The sequence below is a fragment of the Telopea speciosissima genome, chromosome 5 (genome assembly GCF_018873765.1).
Source record: "Telopea speciosissima isolate NSW1024214 ecotype Mountain lineage chromosome 5, Tspe_v1, whole genome shotgun sequence".
Lineage (NCBI taxonomy): Eukaryota > Viridiplantae > Streptophyta > Magnoliopsida > Proteales > Proteaceae > Telopea > Telopea speciosissima.
Window position 1 is genome coordinate 27,984,923 of NC_057920.1, and position 18,530 is coordinate 28,003,452.

Sequence of the window (18,530 nt, forward strand, 5' to 3'; positions counted from 1 at the left end):
CCAAAGCTTAGAAGGACTCAATCATCCAGAGAAGAAGGAAGGCAATCTCGCACGTCTTTGGAAAGGGAATCATGGGGGAAACATGTATAAATAGAGGCCATAGTGCCATAAGAAAGGGTTTGATCCTTGAATCAATTAATAAAGATTTTTGCAGTGTTCTTCGTGTTCAATACAATCTCTTGTGCTGCAGAGAGGGAAACCTCGCTTCTTTCTTTGTGCAACAATATATAACATGTGTTAGGAAGTTTTTTCTTTTCTAGTTTTTTAATTTTGGATTGCTTGGAACCGATTAGGAACTGGCCCACCCACTAGTTAATGGTCCTGGATCGCATCAGGTTTTAGCCCGATTAGTTTATTGGTCTGGTTTTGGCCTTACCACTTAGGGTTGGAATCATTAGGGAACCGATCCAACAGCCCAAAACCGGACCAATTGACACCCTTCCCCCTAAAACTGTCCCTTCCATTGACGAATGACGATTGCCGATTGGGTACGGTCGGGTCGGTCAGTTTACCCACGTTTGGTTCCGACAATAGTTTAGGGTTTCGAATCTAAAACCCCTTACTGTTCGGTTGCAGAGCCGCTATTTCAACCCGTCCGAGGTAAATCTTTTCTTTCCTTGATAACCTTTCACATTTCCAGTTGCCTCTCCATCTATAGCGCGGCTGAAATTGTACAGAAACCCTGAGTAGCATCAGAAGCTTTTTTTTCTGTGAGCCTTAAGCTTAGGAAGTCTGATAGAGCTGGGATTGGAGTGAAAGAGAAACACTAGAATGGAAGATTCTCCAACACTTGGCAAGCGGAAATCCCCTGAAGATTCAGAGGCCGAACTCAAACAACCCTCTGAAGAAAACTCAAAACCAGATTCAGTATTGAAGCGAAGGAATTTGGCTCGTACATGCGTTCATGAGGTTGCAGTTCCCACTGGCTACACTTCTACCAAAGATGAAGCTGTGCATGGGATCCTTTCGAATCCTATCTACAATGGTGCCATGGCTAAAACTTATCCCTTCAATCTTGACCCATTTCAGCAAATATCCGTAGCTTGTCTTGAGAGAAATGAGTCTGTTTTGGTCTCGGCACATACTTCTGCTGGTAAAACTGCTGTTGCTGAGTACGCCATTGCAATGGCTTTCAGAGATAAGCAAAGGGTTATATATACATCACCTTTGAAAGCTTTGAGCAATCAGAAGTATAGAGAGTTGAGCCAGGAGTTCTCGGATGTTGGGCTTATGACGGGCGATGTCACGCTATCACCTAATGCGAGTTGTTTGGTTATGACGACAGAGATTCTTAGAGGAATGCTATACAGGGGTTCTGAGGTGTTGAAGGAAGTTGCATGGGTTATCTTTGATGAAATCCATTACATGAAGGACCGGGAAAGAGGAGTTGTTTGGGAAGAAAGCATTATATTTTTGCCCCCTGCAATTAAAATGGTTTTTCTTTCAGCAACAATGTCAAATGCTACTGAATTTGCTGAATGGATTTGTTATTTGCACAAACAGCCTTGTCACGTTGTGTACACGGATTTTCGGCCTACTCCGCTGCAGCATTATGTGTTCCCTATGGGTGGCTCAGGATTGTACCTTGTTGTGGATGAGAATGAGCAGTTCAAGGAGGATAATTTTATGAAGCTACAGGATACTTTCACAAAACAGAAGAATAAGGGTGATGGTAATAGGAGTGGAGCCAAAGCAAGTGGAAGGATTGCGAAGGGTGGGAGTGCTTCTGGTGGTTCTGACATATACAAGATTGTGAAGGTATGTGCTATATTCTTATTATTGGTTTTTTTATTGTTCCTGGTGCTGTTTGTTATTTGTTTCAATTTTTCTATCAAATTAGGCTGCAAAAGTATTTATTTTCTTAACCATAGCTGGGCTTATCTTGTCTTATTCATGTCTCCCATGGGAGTATGGGACACTTGTAGTCCGGGAAAGATAACTGCTATTCATATTTTCAATAGTCTTCTTACCCTTAGACCATCAATGGAGACATGTACATGGGTATGAACAGAAACATGCCTTACTGGCATTACTCAATTTTTCTACTTACCCCATCTTGTTTTCGAAATGAGTTCAATCACCATCAGATGGAGAAAAAAAGGGTAACTGATTGAAACTGACTCCATTAAGGATTTAAGAAGAATCTAGAGATTCAAAGGATTGGGACGCTTTGATTCAGGAAGGGGAAAGGGTTAAGAAACCCCATTGATCCTCCAAATGCTCTCCTACTTAAACCATTCAACCTTTTTACAATTTTCACGCAACATAAGTTAACAAATGTAAAAAGAATTATCAAAATTATGGAGTGTGGAGAGGTACTATAAAATTAGTGAATGTAGAGATTGTGCCTTCTCTTAGATTACCTAATGTAGCCTAGGTGAAATAAATCTCACTTAGGACCAGGTTCTGTTTTAGGGTTGGCCGAATGGGCAGTTTAGGGTAACTAGGGCAAAATTAGGGTTAGGAATGGGAGATTGAGTTAGGGTTTTATTGGGTAATGGTCTGCAGAATTTTAGGAGTCTATTAGAATAGGTTTTAATGAGGTTTGAATAAGAAATAGAAATTCAGAAATATTAGGGTTAGGGTTTTGGGTTTTCAGATTTAGGATCTAAGCTGAAACTAGGGTTTAGGAGCAGATTTAGGGGCTGGGCTTTAGGTTGAGTTTTCCTAGCAGGGAGGGGGTGGTTCGGCTGGACTTTGGTGGGGTTTTGATGGCTGGTTAGGTCTAGGCAGATCTTAGGGTTTCTGGGTTTTTATGTTGAGGGAGGGATTTAGGGTTTGTAGTGAATAGGTGAGGCTGCAACTGAGATCGAGTGGGAGGGTTACTGTGATGGACCTGTGGTTAGGTTTTGAGTGTAATCTGATGAGGGAATAGGGCTGTGATGAATGTAGATGAAGCTAGGGTTTGGGGAAGTCGATTAGGTTAGATGGAAATAAGAAGAAGAGATGATAAAGTTGCAGGAAATTGTAACTCTTACTGGAATTGCAGAATTTCAGCAGCAGCAACCTTGAAGAACTTGAAGGAAGAAGAAAACGAACCTCCCGATCTGCAAGATGCAAGGAGTCGCCGGATTACTCCAGCCCTAGCCCTTGATATTACTCACAAGGGGTCTTGATATGACACACAAGACAGAGAAGCAAGAAAGATCATGGCGGCAAGAAGACAAGAAGAAACAAAATTTCAAACATAATAGGTGGGGAGCCTCCCACGATTCTACTATTTATAATAATAAGGAGGGCCTAAAGGCCTTACAAATAATCAATCTAAAGCAATCCTAATCGGATTAGGAGTTGGGATTCCTAATCAATCCTAATTATAAAACATAGAATAGACTTATACTCTAAATAGGAGTATGAGTGTAAACAACTAAAACAAATAAAATAAAATACTAATCCCTCTAAAATCGTGGAGGGGAACTAAGAAGATAAACCATGAAAAAGACTGTTTTAACCCTAGGCTAAAAGAACAAACAAATAAAAAGGCTCCAACGAAAAATCAAAGAACAGCCAAATTAATCATGGTTTCAGCCGCATCAACTCTCCCGACTTAGAAACATTCATCTCCGATGAATGGGTGAAATCCATGCAACGCTCTGGCAACTTGGGGCTGAGCTTGTTGACTTCATGAATGGGAGTCCATGTACCATGCTTGTGTGAAGAAACTCGTCCACGAACCTTGTGATGAGGAGGAGGAAGTAACATGTGGGCAGCACTTCAACACTTCCCTGGCTCGTTGAAGGTATAACAGTGGGAATATGGTCTTCAAGTCGTGGGGCCTTCTCTTCGAAGAACCAAGGGGCATCACAAAATCAATGTGTTCAACCTCCAAAGGGTCTTCAATATTTATAACCTTCTCATTCAGCCCCACCTCTTCAAGAACAAGAACTTGCTTGATCTGTCTCCCGTGAAATGTTCCCAATTACCTTGTCACAATCAACCACATCATCCATGAGAACTCGGAGCAATTGTATGGACACCTTGAGCACCACCATCTAGATCTTCAAGGTGACGGTCTAAGTCTTCATCACTATCAGGGGGTAGTGCATATATGCCATGCTCATCGTGCTCTTCAGAGGTTTCCTCTGCCTTGGCAGCCACATTAACAGGTCTATGCTTTTGTGGGCAATCTTTGGCATAGTGCCCAAGTTCATTGCAATGGAAACACTTGTGGGGTTCATTGCTGTCCATGGGAGCTTTACCTTTATAATCAGCACGTGGAGGACGGGAAGAACTACCAGCGGAGTAGCCTGATCGAGTAGGACCAGCCGTAGAATTTCCAATTCTATTGTGACTAGTGGTAGTAGACTTGAATGCTGAAAAAGTTTTGACAGTACCCTCAGTGGAAGAATCAAATCCTCTATTCCCAACCAATAATTCTTCAGCCTTCAATGCCTTCTCAAAACAATCCTTGACATCCAGAACATCCACAACGCCAACAGCCCTGAGGATGTCAGATCTCAATCCCAACCGGAATCGGGACAACATCTGAGTAGCACTTTCTATTGTGTCAGTGCGAGATGAGAGAGAGTCAAACTTTTGCATGTACTCGGATACAGTCATGTTCCCTTGACGAAGGGAGTTGAATTGATCTTGCATCTGAGCGGTGTAGTGTCTTGGTAAGTACTTCTCTTTCAAATCATACTTCATATCCTCCCAGTTGGTAGGTGCTTTACCTTCACGTTCCATGTCCCGCTCTGCCTTGCGCCACCATTCTCGAGGAACCAATTAGTTTAGTGCGTGCGTCTCATCTTTCGGTCTTCGGCAAATCATACTAGTCAAAGTAGTCAACTAGGGCAGCAAGCCGGTCATAGAATTTTTGTGGATCACCATGCCCATCATACTCTTTCAATTCTAGCTTGACCTTCGTGTATCGAACCGCCGGTTAGTAGCTTCATCTCCAGTGAAGTAGGACCTCAAATATTCCTCAAAGTTAGGTCTTCGAGGTGCTTGATGAGTTCTGTCCCTGTCTTCTCTGTAGTCATCTCTGTCATACCTACGTCGATCCCTGTAGTCTCGGTCATGTCTAGACTGATCTCTGTGGTCCCTGTGACGTCCGGGATGACTTCTATGATATTCATCCCTTCCCGAGTTCCATGTACTTGAATGAACTTGGAATCTGTCTTCCTCTACATATAGAGGGTTGCTTACAAGAGGCACAGCTTGCCTTTGTTCTATTGTTGTCATTCGATCACCAAGAACTTGTTGGTCTGTTGAGATCTTCTGCAGCATAGCCATGATTGCAGCAAGGGAATCAGGTTGGGGTGGTCGTGTGGGATCCATAGCAGGGCTGCCATGTTCAGCCATGGCTCTGATACCAATTTAATGTAGCCTAGGTGAAATAAATCTCACTTAGGACCAGGTTCTGTTTTAGGGTTGGCCGAATGGGCAGTTTAGGGTAACTAGGGCAAAATTAGGGTTAGGAATGGGAGATTGAGTTAGGGTTTTATTGGGTAATGGTCTGCAGAATTTTAGGAGTCTATTAGAATAGGTTTTAATGAGGTTTGAATAAGAAATAGAAATTCAGAAATATTAGGGTTAGGGTTTTGGGTTTTCAGATTTAGGATCTAAGCTGAAACTAGGGTTTAGGAGCAGATTTAGGGGCTGGGCTTTAGGTCGAGTTTTCCTAGCAGGGAGGGGGTGGTTCGGCTGGACTTTGGTGGGGTTTTGATGGCTGGTTAGGTCTAGGCAGATCTTAGGGTTTCTGGGTTTTTATGTTGAGGGAGGGATTTAGGGTTTGTAGTGGATAGGTGAGGCTGCAACTGAGATCGAGTGGGAGGGTTACTGTGATGGACCTGTGGTTAGGTTTTGAGTGTAATCTGATGAGGGAATAGGGCTGTGATGAATGTAGATGAAGCTAGGGTTTGGGGAAGTCGATTAGGTTAGATGGAAATAAGAAGAAGAGATGATAAAGTTGCAGGAAATTGTAACTCTTACTGGAATTGCAGAATTTCAGCAGCAGCAACCTTGAAGAACTTGAAGGAAGAAGAAAACGAACCTCCCGATCTGCAAGATGCAAGGAGTCGCCGGATTACTCCAGCCCTAGCCCTTGATATTACTCACAAGGGGTCTTGATATGACACACAAGACAGAGAAGCAGCAGCAGTCATGGCGGCAGCAGCAAGAAGAAACAAAATTTCAAACATAATAGGTGGGGGAGCCTCCCACGATTCTACTATTTATAATAATAAGGGGGGCCTAAAGGCCTTACAAATAATCAATCTAAAGCAATCCTATTCAGATTAGGAGTTGGGATTCCTAATCTGAATCCTAATTATAAAACATAGAATAGACTTATACTCTAAATAGGAGTATGAGTGTAAACAACTAAAACAAATAAAATAAAATACTAATCCCTCTAAAATCGTGGAGGGGAACTAAGAAGATAAACCATGAAAAAGACTGTTTTAACCCTAGGCTAAAAGAACAAACAAATAAAAAGGCTCCAACGAAAAATCAAAGAACAGCCAAATTAATCATGGTTTCGGCTTCTGCATCATTACCTATCTATGCTGGGAGTGAAGGCTGTTGAGAAATCAAGAATTATCACTAAAGTTTCTGTAGTTATTTGTTCCCGAGTATTGTACACGTAGAAAAAGTATATTTCTTTGTAGATCCAGAATAAATTGAAATTTCAGTTGTCAGATCTGCAACTGTTCTATGTTTACTTCCTCTGGATAATGACTTCATACTTCTCAGGGTTATTTTTTCTGTTACTTATTTCTGTAAAATTTACTCAGAATTCTTAGCTGTCTATTCGACTTTTTTTTTTTTTAAACCTTTTGCTAGTCATAGTAATTATTAAATTCCTATGGGGTTTGAGTTGTGTCTTAGTTTTCATGCTTGTCAACTTGCTTTGTTCTGACAAGGACGTATCTATGTAATTATGATTTGAATCCTTTCACCTGGTCAGTGCTTAAGTTGGAGCATTTCTTATATTTCAGATGATTATGGAACGGAAACTTCAACCTGTTATCATATTTAGCTTCAGTAGAAGAGAGTGTGAACAACATGCAATGTCTATGTCCAAACTTGATTTTAATACCAAAGAGGAGAAGGAAATTGTGGAGCAGGTTTTTAGAAATGCAATACTTTGCTTGAACGAGGAGGACAGAAACTTACCTGCTATTGAATTAATGTTGCCACTTCTCCAACGAGGTATTGCAGTCCATCATTCGGGGCTTCTTCCAATTATCAAGGAATTAGTGGAGCTTCTTTTCCAAGAAGGCCTTGTTAAGGCCCTTTTTGCTACAGAGACGGTAAGATTATTATCAAACACTACTTAGTCAATGTCACATTAGTCTTTGATGTCCATTAGTTTTGATGAATGATAATCTCTGTGATTATGCTATTTGAAATGTCAAGTGACATTGATAATATTCTGCATGGTTTGTTTTATTGCAGTTTGCGATGGGTTTAAACATGCCTGCAAAAACTGTTGTGTTCACAGCGGTTAAAAAATGGGATGGTGATAGTCATCGCTATATTGGATCTGGCGAGTATATCCAGGTAAGTGAAGTGTTGTGAACTGCAACATTGGTAGTACATATACAAATACATCAGATTTTTCTTTTCACTTTTTAACATTGTGAGCTGTTCTTCAATTGTGGATAGATGAGTGGAAGGGCTGGGCGTCGTGGCAAGGATGACCGTGGTATTTGTATCATAATGATTGATGAGGAGGTATGTTATAGCAAGTCAATCTGCTTGCATATTGTTCTGTACTTCTGTAGCGATGTTTTCCTCCCATCTGGTCACTTCTTATTGTCAAGTTTGACTGCTTGGTTCTAATTAATGCAATCATACTTGATTTTTTTCATTTCTGAGTTGTTTACTCTGCTTTATTCTTCAGAATCAAAATAGGATTATTTCGATCCTGACCGCTGTATGCAGTCATGCAAAAGTTGCATCACTCTGGCAAAGAGACTCATTTCCTTCAGTTTTTAATACACTTCAAATATGCCTAATGCTCGTCTTATCTATGGACAGTACTAGTCTTGCAATTATTGCTTCTATTTTTAAAAAGGGCGTACCTAGTGCATGAGGCTCTTGCCACTACAGGGTCTGGGGAGGGTCATAATGTACGCAGCCTTACCCTTATTCCCCTGTTTATGCAAAGAGGTTGTTTCTAGACTCGAACACGTGACCACTTGGTGACAATGGAGCAACCTTATCGTTGCGCCAAGGCCCACCCTCTTTATTTGCTATTAATTTATGAACTTCAATAAATGAATTTTTTTGTAAGCGGTTAAGATAAGCAGATCAGATATGGGTTTCTAAATCCAAGAACAGGGCCAGGATGTATTGAAAGTAGAGCTTCCTATCAATTTTGGAAGGTTACATCAGTAATTACAGTTATATAGGTTTTTATAAGCTTGGGAGATGATGTAGGCTGGGATTTTGAGTCTGATCAATTCAAAGCTCAACACGGCCACCATCATATTTTACGGAGATCTGAGCGTATCAAGCCAGCAAACTGAGCTAGCAAGCAGCCCAGCTTGCTTGCAATGCCATGTCAGCCAGCCTCTCTTCCCTATCTCCACGGCACTTAGTAGTGAACCTCCTACCGATTTCAGCATGAGAGGAGTTCCTACTTTTTGATACTTTCTGATTCTGAAAATAGAAGGCCTTGCTGATTTGCAGCAGTGGAGAATATTGTCTTTACCTACTTTCCAATTCTGAAAATGTCAAATATTTGAAAAGGGAATTCATTATTTTTTGTAAAGTTCTATTGGAGGAGGATTGTATTGGGCTTAGCCATTGGTAATATTCCTTCTTTCATATTTGCCGAGTCCTTATTGGGTTTATTGGAGATTTTAATGGCCATGGCAGCAGCATCTTTTATTTTTGGAAAGCCATTGACCAAGGAGGATCATCCCCAAACTCACCAAGCATGACCAGTCAAGGGGATCGATTTTTGCAGCCTTCTTCCATAGCTTTTAATTTTTAGTATAATTGTGTGAAAATAGCCAAGCCCTTTATGTCTCATGATTTTGGCATTGGAACTTTGTTTTGTCTTTTTTATTGGTAATTAAGCCTTAGACTTGGGTTTTTAACTTCTTATAAATGTAAGCTGAATTGGCCATTAACGATAGAATGAATGAAAGAAGTTTTTGAGTTATCGGAACCTTGAAGTGTTCTACCTAGTAACCCTGAAAAGTTACGTTGCATCCTTGAAGAGTCATGTTAAACCCCTTGAAACCATAGAGAGTTTCACTACAGTCTGGTAATATTGTAGTTTTCCCCTTTGCGTTATCTTTATCTTTTGTGTTTATGTGACACGGTTACAGTTAGACACCTGGTAGAGTGTGTTCTTGACTCTCCCGATCCGTAGCTTCCAATGAGGCTTCATCAAGAGATATTGAGATGGAAGTTAACGTAGTCATCATGGTGCTAAGGTGTGCTAAGGTGATGGTCAGGAGGGGCCAAGGTGCCAGGACAAACACTATATTGTATAGCTCAGGCCATTTTTCCAGGTATGAGTCTATGTAAGGGGGTTAAAAATGATTCTGTGAAACTTATAAAGATAGAAGTGAGAAATGCTTAAGTTATATAACATGTGAAGGGCCCAAGACCAGGTTTTAGGTTTGGGCACCTTGACACATAAGGCAACTGGGTTTACATTGGGCCTTAAAGCACGCTAGGCAACACAACACCTTGACAGCCATGTTCCTCAGACTTTCAGGTGTTTTTATTTTATTTTATATCATGTTTTGTTTTGTTTATAGGATGATCAAGGCTTTTAGATCTGTAGTCTTATGGCAACCTGATGTAGATCGAAGCATGAAGAAGAGCAAGACAGAATTTAAACACAAAAATACTGTTCACGTGAATAGTGTTGTGGGGCTCAAAATCGACAGCTGGCTTGGATGAGATGCTGCCAATATTTGTTAGGATACTATCTATTTGTTTCTATTTCAGTAGTTTATATTTTCTTGCATTGTTATTGAGTCAATAGCTAGAGTTTCTATTTCCAGCAAGTTTCTACTTTTATGTTAACTTTATTCAGTATTATTGGCAGCCAAGCAATCTCCCCACGCTGCTGGGAGTTGCTAATTTTGTAACCATTGATGAGATGATTACAAATAAGTATATGTGGCTGAGCAGAAAAGGGACAGAGATTGAAGAAAAGAGAGCTCTGGTTGAAGCTGTGAGAGGCAGAGACGGTGAGAGACCATGGGTGAGAGACCCTGGACTGAGAGAGTCCCATATCCCCTTCTTCTTCTTCCCTATACTTTTATGTTCTTCTTCATATGTAAACAGAAAAGAGCAATAAAAAAATTAAGTTATTCAATTTTGTTCTCCCTATTTTCTTGATCCTGCTGCAATCGATCTCCCACTAGTTTTTCCTTGGTTAGAGGCCGAGTTTGCATTACAACCCTTTGAGTTATCTTAGAAAGGAACTGAACAAGTCCGCAGGATTGCTTTCATTCTATAGTTGATGTGATCATGATTCACTGGAGCACCTCTAGATTTGCCAATTAGCTATTATCATATATCTGCTTTTGGCTATCTCCGTAAACTATATTGGGAAAGATTGCCTAATATGGTTGTCTATTCTATCGTGCATGGTGATTTATAGGCCTTGGCATTGTGTCAAGCCTAATTTGATGGTTATTATAGTATAAACTTTGCCCCTTTGAGCAATGGTGGAACATTTAGGCTGCATAATGCTCCTTTCCAAAGCAAAAAAGAGAGAAGGAAAAGTACGAGGTTTTCCTCTGTTGCTTGTCTAGTTTGCACTTAATGAAGCAATATAATGCCTGAAAAGTGATTTTTTACCATGCGAATATTATTTTCCTATAGCTTACGGATGTCATGGGTACATAAACTTGAGGTATGAGATTTCCAAAAAAGTAATTGTTTTGTTTCCTCATTTTGCCTAGAGAAATGACACCAAATTTTCTCAACTTAAGATTTTCCTTCGGTTCTCCTTTTTGTCAGTGCCTGAGAAAGTAACCAAATGGAACATCAATTTTTTAACATTAATCTGATATCCTTGGTGGTTGAGATTTTGCTATAGCTGAGGTCTGAGCTGTACCTCATTGGTCTTTAATTGTCTTCCACTTGGCATTGAACACTAAATGATTTAGAGAGGGATCCTATTGTGGTAACAAGTTGGTTCTCTTACTAGAGTATAGTCACGAAGATTGTCTTACTACATTGTAGAGTTGAGTCAGTTGACAGTTCTGACACGTTTTTGAGATTTCTCCTGTGAATAAGTAATGATGAACCAAAAAAATCTTTATTTATCAGTATTTTCTCAACATGATTGGCAGTGACTAAACTTATTTCACTCCTATTCATAATGGTAAAAAGGGTAAATTGGGTGGACCTCCCCTGTACTATGCCCGCCCCATATTCACAACACCCCCTCAATTATGAAAAATCACTTGAACCTCCCCTAGTTAAAGGGGTTATTACAAAATGGTCCACTCCATTAGTTGTATGCGGTTAAGTGATGATGTCATCAAGTTAATTTTTAAAATGACTAAACTACCCTCAGACAAAGGTAAACTTACTGTTTTACACTTGTATAAAAAAACCTCCAAAACCCCATTCACGTTCTTGGTAAGGAAGTGCTCTGAAGACCACAACCTGCTGCTTCCATCTCCAACCGACCTGCAGCTTCAATCTCTGCATGACCTGGACCTGAAGCTTCAATCTCTGATCGACCTGCTGCTTCAATCATCAACAAATAATCGTAGATCCTTGTCAATCTTTCTGCAATGAGTTAAACTACCGTGATTCAACCTTCTGCAAACCCTTGATTTCAACTTTCTTCCTTCAATTCTGAGATTTCAGCTTGTAGATCCTGGATTGGAGTTTCAATTTCTGTATCTGATGGAATAACATACTGAACCTTAACCAGAACTCCAGGTTCTCTTCTAACAGCTCATCAATGTCCCTTCGGAATTGTCTTCAATGATTGAAACATGAGGTTCACCAACAAGATCTACCTTGATCTTTTCTTCTTCATCTTCTGCTGCTGTTGGGTAAGTTTCCATGGTTCCATTTGCAATAGATTTGTTGGTTCTTACTTCTTAGTGCGGGTCCAACATTTTGATCATCTAAGAAACTGAAAAGTTGGCTGCTGGTCTGAGTTTGTAACCGGGAGATTGGAAACATGGGGCCGTCCCTGTTGTGTGTCTTTAAATTCTGAAATGTTGGTATCCAGATTTCCTTCAAAACTTGTCTGCATAAAGCTTAGTTTCTAACGTAAAGATGTAATCTCATCATCCTTGATGGATTGGCACACTTCAGGTCCCTTAGTTGCACCACTGTTTCAAAGGCATTTTCGTGGTTTTTCTTCTCTATCTTAGCAAGCTTCTTCTTTGCGTCCTTATAATTCCGAAGAATTGAAGTGTAGCGTGCCAATAGAACCTTTTCTCTATCCTCCAATCCACTTGGGAACAACTTTTTCCAGTTTGGTTCTTCTTCTTCTTCGATTGCCTTCTGCTGTGAGCCAACATTGGACATTCTATATTCCAATTGGGAGGAGTTGTACTCCTTAACTTTGTTCAGTTTCCCTGAGGCCTCACCTGCTTCTCAACTTTGGTGTTTGATGAATCCAAAATCTCTTCTCCAGGCTTCACAGAATGCAATTCATTGCACAGGTAATCAAGGTTGCAAATATACCATGAGGGTGTGGGCGGTGATGCAGAGGGTTGCAGACGCAGGGTTTGGAGGAAGAAACATGGGGTACAGGCGGGTGCATTGTGCCGATGGGTTCTTCATCTCAACCTAGATCGAATGAAGAGGTGGAGAGAATAGAGAAAAGAGGTCTTACTGTAGCTGTTCAGGTTACCGGTGGAGGAGAAGAAGGCCCTTGCAGCTCCAATTTGCAGGTCTTCAACGTCTTACTGGGGTTCATTCAGCCAACGGTAAATGGGTTTCAAAACCTAACGAAAGGGATGGGTTATATCAGGAAATGGGTTGAGGTTAAAATTGTCTTTTTGTTTTTTTGATTGTTTTAAGTTAACATCGCTACTCTAAAAGGGGACAGAAGTGATTTTTGATAATCAAGGGGGTGTTGGGAGTATGGGGCATAGTACAGGGGAGGTCCGTGTAATTTACCCTAGTAAAAATATAAAAAGCAAGCCCTCCTTATTGGCCCTTACGGTCCAATTCTTATTTGAACCTGATTTAATAGAGATTCAAAGTAGCTTGTCCAAAGCTCATAAATTATTAATGCAAGGCCGGGTTATGGAACCCTAAACTTGGGTCGCTGTAGGCCCACAAGTGACTAGCAACTCAAATCGAAGGTGGCAGTTTTGTAAATATTCTGAAAGTTTAGGATCCTTTTGGAAGAGACAAATAGGATTTGGGACAAATCAGTAAATTCAATTTAGAGGGAAGGACGAATCTGGAATTTAAACAAGAACAGGACAAAACTGAATGAACTTATAACAGGAGGGCTTTTGTGTAATTTAAACCGAAGTGTCCTTAGTTGTAATTTAACTAACTAATCATCTTCTTCTTCCCACAATAACAGGAACCAGTGGTAGCCCCAATTGATTTCAGGTGAAGCAACTCACTCAGATTGAATCCAAATCAGTTGGAGTTTTAACATTAGATTCCCAACTACCAACCCTCTCAACAAGAAGTAACAATAGACCCAATAATCAATTGTAAAAATTAAAATAAATTCCTGAAATTAGGTGGGGTGGTAAGAACAGAACCAGCTGTGGTTCCAGATCTGGTTCTCACAACAGAGGGTTTGGTAGGTTTGGGAACTTTAGGTGTTAGATTGCCCTTTGATGGTGAACTAATACCCAAACTCTCAGGTTGAAAGGGTTTGTAATCAGGGAGTTTGTTAACACCTTTCCAACGTAGTGGTATCTCTAGTAGCAGGCAAAATAGAGAACGGAAATAAACAAAACAAGAAGTAGGGAAAAGAGGGATAACACTCAGTTAGCAGGCTTGCTCATCGGTACTTGAATCTAAATAAACTATTTCAATCAACCCTATGCAAATCTATTCAATAGAAAAAGATTATATATATAATGCGATGAAAATAGGAAATCCTATTCATACTCTAAAATAGAGATGGGAGTTTGAAAGGAACTCCAACTCCACAACTAATCGACTGCTAACAGAAATAAAATAATAAATATTAAATTACAAAAAAATAACCTAAACAAATTGAATGTTTACATCTTTCTCATGACTAACTTATTGTCTGTACAGTCTCATGTTCCCCTCCACAGGAACCTCAATAATGGCTCCAACTGAAAAAAAAAAATACTTCAAAATCGATCCATTGAGACTTACATCCTTAAATTTATTTCTTTCTTCTTTGCTATGGCCCCAAAAAGGCTTGCACTCTCTTAACTGATGAATTGATACATCAGGCCTGTTGGATGGTTTATTTATGTATTTGTTTATTACTTTCTTTCTTTTGGTTAGTTTAGTTCTCTTAGGACAGATGTATCTACCTCTCCTTGGTTTCTCCCATCTTCTCACAGAACATTTTAAATATTAAGGAGATGATAAATAGAAGCTTTAGTTTGAGGTGATGTTCTATTACTTCTTTTAAACAGAAAACTTAAGGAGGCAGTTTTTTGGCCATACTGAAGTGGCGTAATAGTGAGGTCCTTTGTTGATCTCTCTTAAGAAATGCAATTCCGGTTTCCTTCACTAACAACTTTGGGAAGCTGCTAGTTATTTCCAAATTATGCACATAAGGGCCAACTGCTGTTAAATGAGGATGCTAAGGCTTAGTTTCCCTTGCCTTTATTTCACATTTTTATCAAACGGTAATTCATTCTTGCATCTGCATGCTTGCTTCTCAAATGACTTTGGGAATAGAAGTCACAGCTTTTCATTATTACTTTCCAATTCAGTTCCAAAACCTTTGAGAAAGTGGGATATTTTTATTGTTTATTCAAATGAACTCGCTTTGATATTATTCAGATGGAGATGAATACTCTCAAGGACATGGTTTTGGGTAAACCAGCTCCTTTGGTCAGTACTTTTAGACTGAGCTACTATTCAATTTTGAACTTAATGAGTCGTGCTGAGGGCCAATTTACTGCTGAGCATGTCATCAGGAATTCATTTCACCAATTTCAGTACGAGAAGGTTATTCAATTTGTTCTTCATTCACATTAGCAATTTTTTTTTCTTGATTTAGATGTGTGTTGTGAGAATAAGCCATACTATTTTTTTCGTTGTTTAGACTTTACCTGATATTGGGAAAAGGGTTTCGAAGCTGGAAGAGGAAGCTGCTACGCTTGATGCATCGGGAGAGGTGGTCTTTTTACCATTTTATTGTTACATGTGTTCATGATGTTCACAAGTTTCCAATTGAACTTATTTTTGTATCATCTACAGGCTGAAGTTGCTGAATACCACAAGCTAAGACTTGAAGTAGCCCAACTCGAGAAGAAGATGATGTGTGAAATAACCAGGCCTGAAAGAGTTCTGTATTTTCTTCTTCCTGGTAGGCTGGTATGTGCAAAACATGGTCATTTTAGTGGAATGAGGCATTGGTTTGATACATACTTTTAATTTCTCTTCCTTCTTTTGTAGTAAATTTGATTTCTATTCTATGTCTCAACATTTCGATCAACTCAAGGTTTAATTCTAATGTTTCATATTGCGTTATTCTAAGGTTTATTTTAATTTTTGACTCCTTTACTTTTTTTGGATTATGCTAACATGTATGTTGATGTATCAAGTATGACCTCAAATAGAGCTGTTTGGAGGGCACAAGGATCCATGTAGCCAACCCCATTTAATTGTTGCTGTTAACATGTATCTTAATATAACCTCATTTATTCTCCTCCCCTCGGGTCTAGAAGAAGTTGTTTATAAGTTATTCAACTTTATTTTACATGGAATAGAGGGCCTAGCTTTTAGGGTGCTGCTCCATTTTCAGTTGAAGATTTTCTGTTGTAGTTTCAAACATGCTCAGAAATGGTTCAAATGTTGCAGGTGAAGGTACGTGATGGTACAACTGATTGGGGTTGGGGGGTAGTAGTCAATGTGGTGAAAAAGCCCCCAGCAGCATTAGGAACTTTGCCTTCACGTGGTAGTAGTTATATAGTGGACACTTTGCTTCATTGCTCTCCTGGTTCAAGTGAGAATGGTTCTCGCCCCAAACCATGCCCACCTCGTCCTGGAGAGAAGGGCGAAATGCACGTGGTGAGTTGAAGCTCATGCCAATCAACACTTTTATCAAGGGTCAGTTCATTGTTCTTATTGGTTAGGTAGTTCAAACTAAGAACTTGGTTTGAGCAGTTGTGTTATGTGGTTGATTTCATCTTCTGTAGGTTCCTGTTCAGTTGCCCCTAATTTCTGCTCTGAGCAAAATAAGATTATCAATCCCTTCTGACCTTCGACCAGTGGAAGCGAGGCAAAGCATACTGCTGGCAGTACAGGAGTTGGGAACACGCTTCCCTCAAGGGCTTCCAAAACTTAATCCAGTGAAGGTATTCATCATTTATTTTCAGATTTAACATAATCACTTGTCTATTGATGCAGGGAAGTCCATGTATGTGTATATGATGCAACCTAGGGTTTCAAAACTCTGATTAGGTCATGAAGGGCCCTCCCATATTAAGAATTCCAAACAATAGGAACCAGGGCAATTCTGTAATTTCAGACTAGTGCTGGACACTTTTGGAATGGTAAATCAGACTTTGGGTTAAGAGGTAATTAACTCTGAATAGAAGGACCTGTCTGGAAAGAACTTAAAGTGGTTGGAGCTATTTTTGTAATATCAGAAAGAATATAACATAAGTTTACCAGAGGTGCACGATGGGTGTAATTCCAGGTAAAAAGCTTCAAATTTGCACAGACATACAAGTCAGGTGTCTTTCCTTCAATCAAACAGCCACATAAGTTGATCAAAACTTGTGAGGCTTTTAACTTAAGTTCCCAACCCCCAAACCCCTGAAATTCCAGAATTTGAATATTTTAATAAAGTAATGTTTGAACTAAGGCTGGGGAAACAAAAATCAACAGCAAAGAAGGAAAATCATAGAACCTGCTAGCAATTAGCAGGAGTTCCAGTTCACCATGAACTGACTGAAGGTTTCCCATCAACCATTCACCCAAGAGAACCCCTTTCTCTATTGAAGAAACCAAAACCATAACCATTCCATTCAAAGCGATTGTGAAGAGATAATATTTGTAGAATCGAACCAGTGAAAGAATAAAGAAACTTATCTAAAACAAAAAACTCAAAATTAGAAACCTTCTAAAGATAGATAGCAAAAAATTAGAACTGCCTATCGTATCTTCCTACTAGCAGCCAAAGAATCAAGTAATCATACGTATTGGACCATATATGTTCATAATTGGGTTGTTGATATGACATGCTCCGATTAGGAATGCTGGAGAAAAATAATATGTATCGGGTCGTATAGACCCCCAATCGGTGATATGACCCAAGATGGGCCGATATGACCTGATACATAGTCAAGATGGAAATATGAGCATAGCATCAGCAGCAGCGATAGCGTATCCATGGACCGGCATGAACCCTTTAGGAAGTCTAGACTGAGATGAGCAGGATCCAAATCTGGTTTCGGTCCAGTAGGATAATTAGGGTTTTATGTTTTATCTGGGGTTATCTTGTAATCTTTATTTATCTGGAATGTTAAATACGTAGGAGTTGTTTCAAGTTTTCTAGTTTGTTTAATTTCCTTTGAATTAACTTCTGTTTTTTTTTTATAGCCTATATATGTAAGCAGTTGATAGGGATTGAATATAATGGAATATTGAGTTGACGTTGATTATTCTCACAGTTGTGAATGTGGTGTGATTGCATGCCGTGTAGCATTCTGATTCAGTTAGATGTTGGATTAATTAGGGATTATTTTGGGATTAACATTCAATATTTAGTTTATTTTATTGAGTAGATATGTAGGGGATTTTGCTTGAAGTTATTTAGTTTCTATTTCAGTTTTTTTTGTTCTTTTCTTTTAGCTGGTTTTCCAATTTAGTTAGGTTTCTATTTTTTTATGCAAGAGAGTCTTCTTTATATTCACTGTAATATGTAGGAGAACACAGACTTGAATATTGAATGAGAATGAGATCGAATTGAGTTTGCTCATGGTGTTGAGTGTTGCGTGCTTTGCTGGTCGAGATGGTCGGTCAATGCTACCCCTCTTTTCTTCTTCTTATTCTTCTTTTCCTTCCATTCTTCTTATCTTCTTCCTGATCTCAGTTTCTGTTCTAGCAGAAGAGTGATTAACAGAGGGTTTGTCGGAACTCCTTCGGCAGAACTCTGTTTGATGCAGAGCATCTTGCTGGTCCAGCAACCAGCCCAGCATCAAGAAGGCCTGATCACTATTTTGCCGAGAAGTATTCTTGGTTGAAGGTCCAGTCCAAGCCGACAGTCCAGCCTAAGCTCAAGGCCCAGCCCAAGACAAAGTTCCAGCCCAAGTTCCCACTCGGGTCTAGTAGGAACTGATTTTATTTTGGGGCCCAACCAGTCCAATCTTGGACCCTTAGGACTGCCAACTTCTGGCCCACATATCAACAAAGAGTCTTGTGACTTTTCAGCTCCCTAGAACAATTTA

General features: G+C 39.7%; 1 protein-coding gene across 3 annotated transcripts in view; it reads left to right on the forward strand.

Annotated features, from left to right (window-relative positions):
- The first annotated feature begins 662 nt into the window (after window positions 1–662).
- LOC122661470 (DExH-box ATP-dependent RNA helicase DExH10) overlaps window positions 663–18,530 on the forward strand; it is a 47,836-nt gene continuing 29,968 nt past the window's right edge. For all 3 annotated transcript variants that reach the window (XM_043856864.1, XM_043856863.1, XM_043856865.1), the window contains exons 1-9: window positions 663–1,758; window positions 6,942–7,256; window positions 7,402–7,506; window positions 7,612–7,680; window positions 14,914–15,081; window positions 15,179–15,250; window positions 15,334–15,450; window positions 15,937–16,146; window positions 16,275–16,433. In XM_043856864.1, the coding sequence (XP_043712799.1) occupies window positions 772–1,758; window positions 6,942–7,256; window positions 7,402–7,506; window positions 7,612–7,680; window positions 14,914–15,081; window positions 15,179–15,250; window positions 15,334–15,450; window positions 15,937–16,146; window positions 16,275–16,433 (2,202 nt within the window). In that variant the 5' untranslated portion in view covers window positions 663–771. The remainder of the gene's footprint in view (window positions 1,759–6,941; window positions 7,257–7,401; window positions 7,507–7,611; window positions 7,681–14,913; window positions 15,082–15,178; window positions 15,251–15,333; window positions 15,451–15,936; window positions 16,147–16,274; window positions 16,434–18,530) is intronic.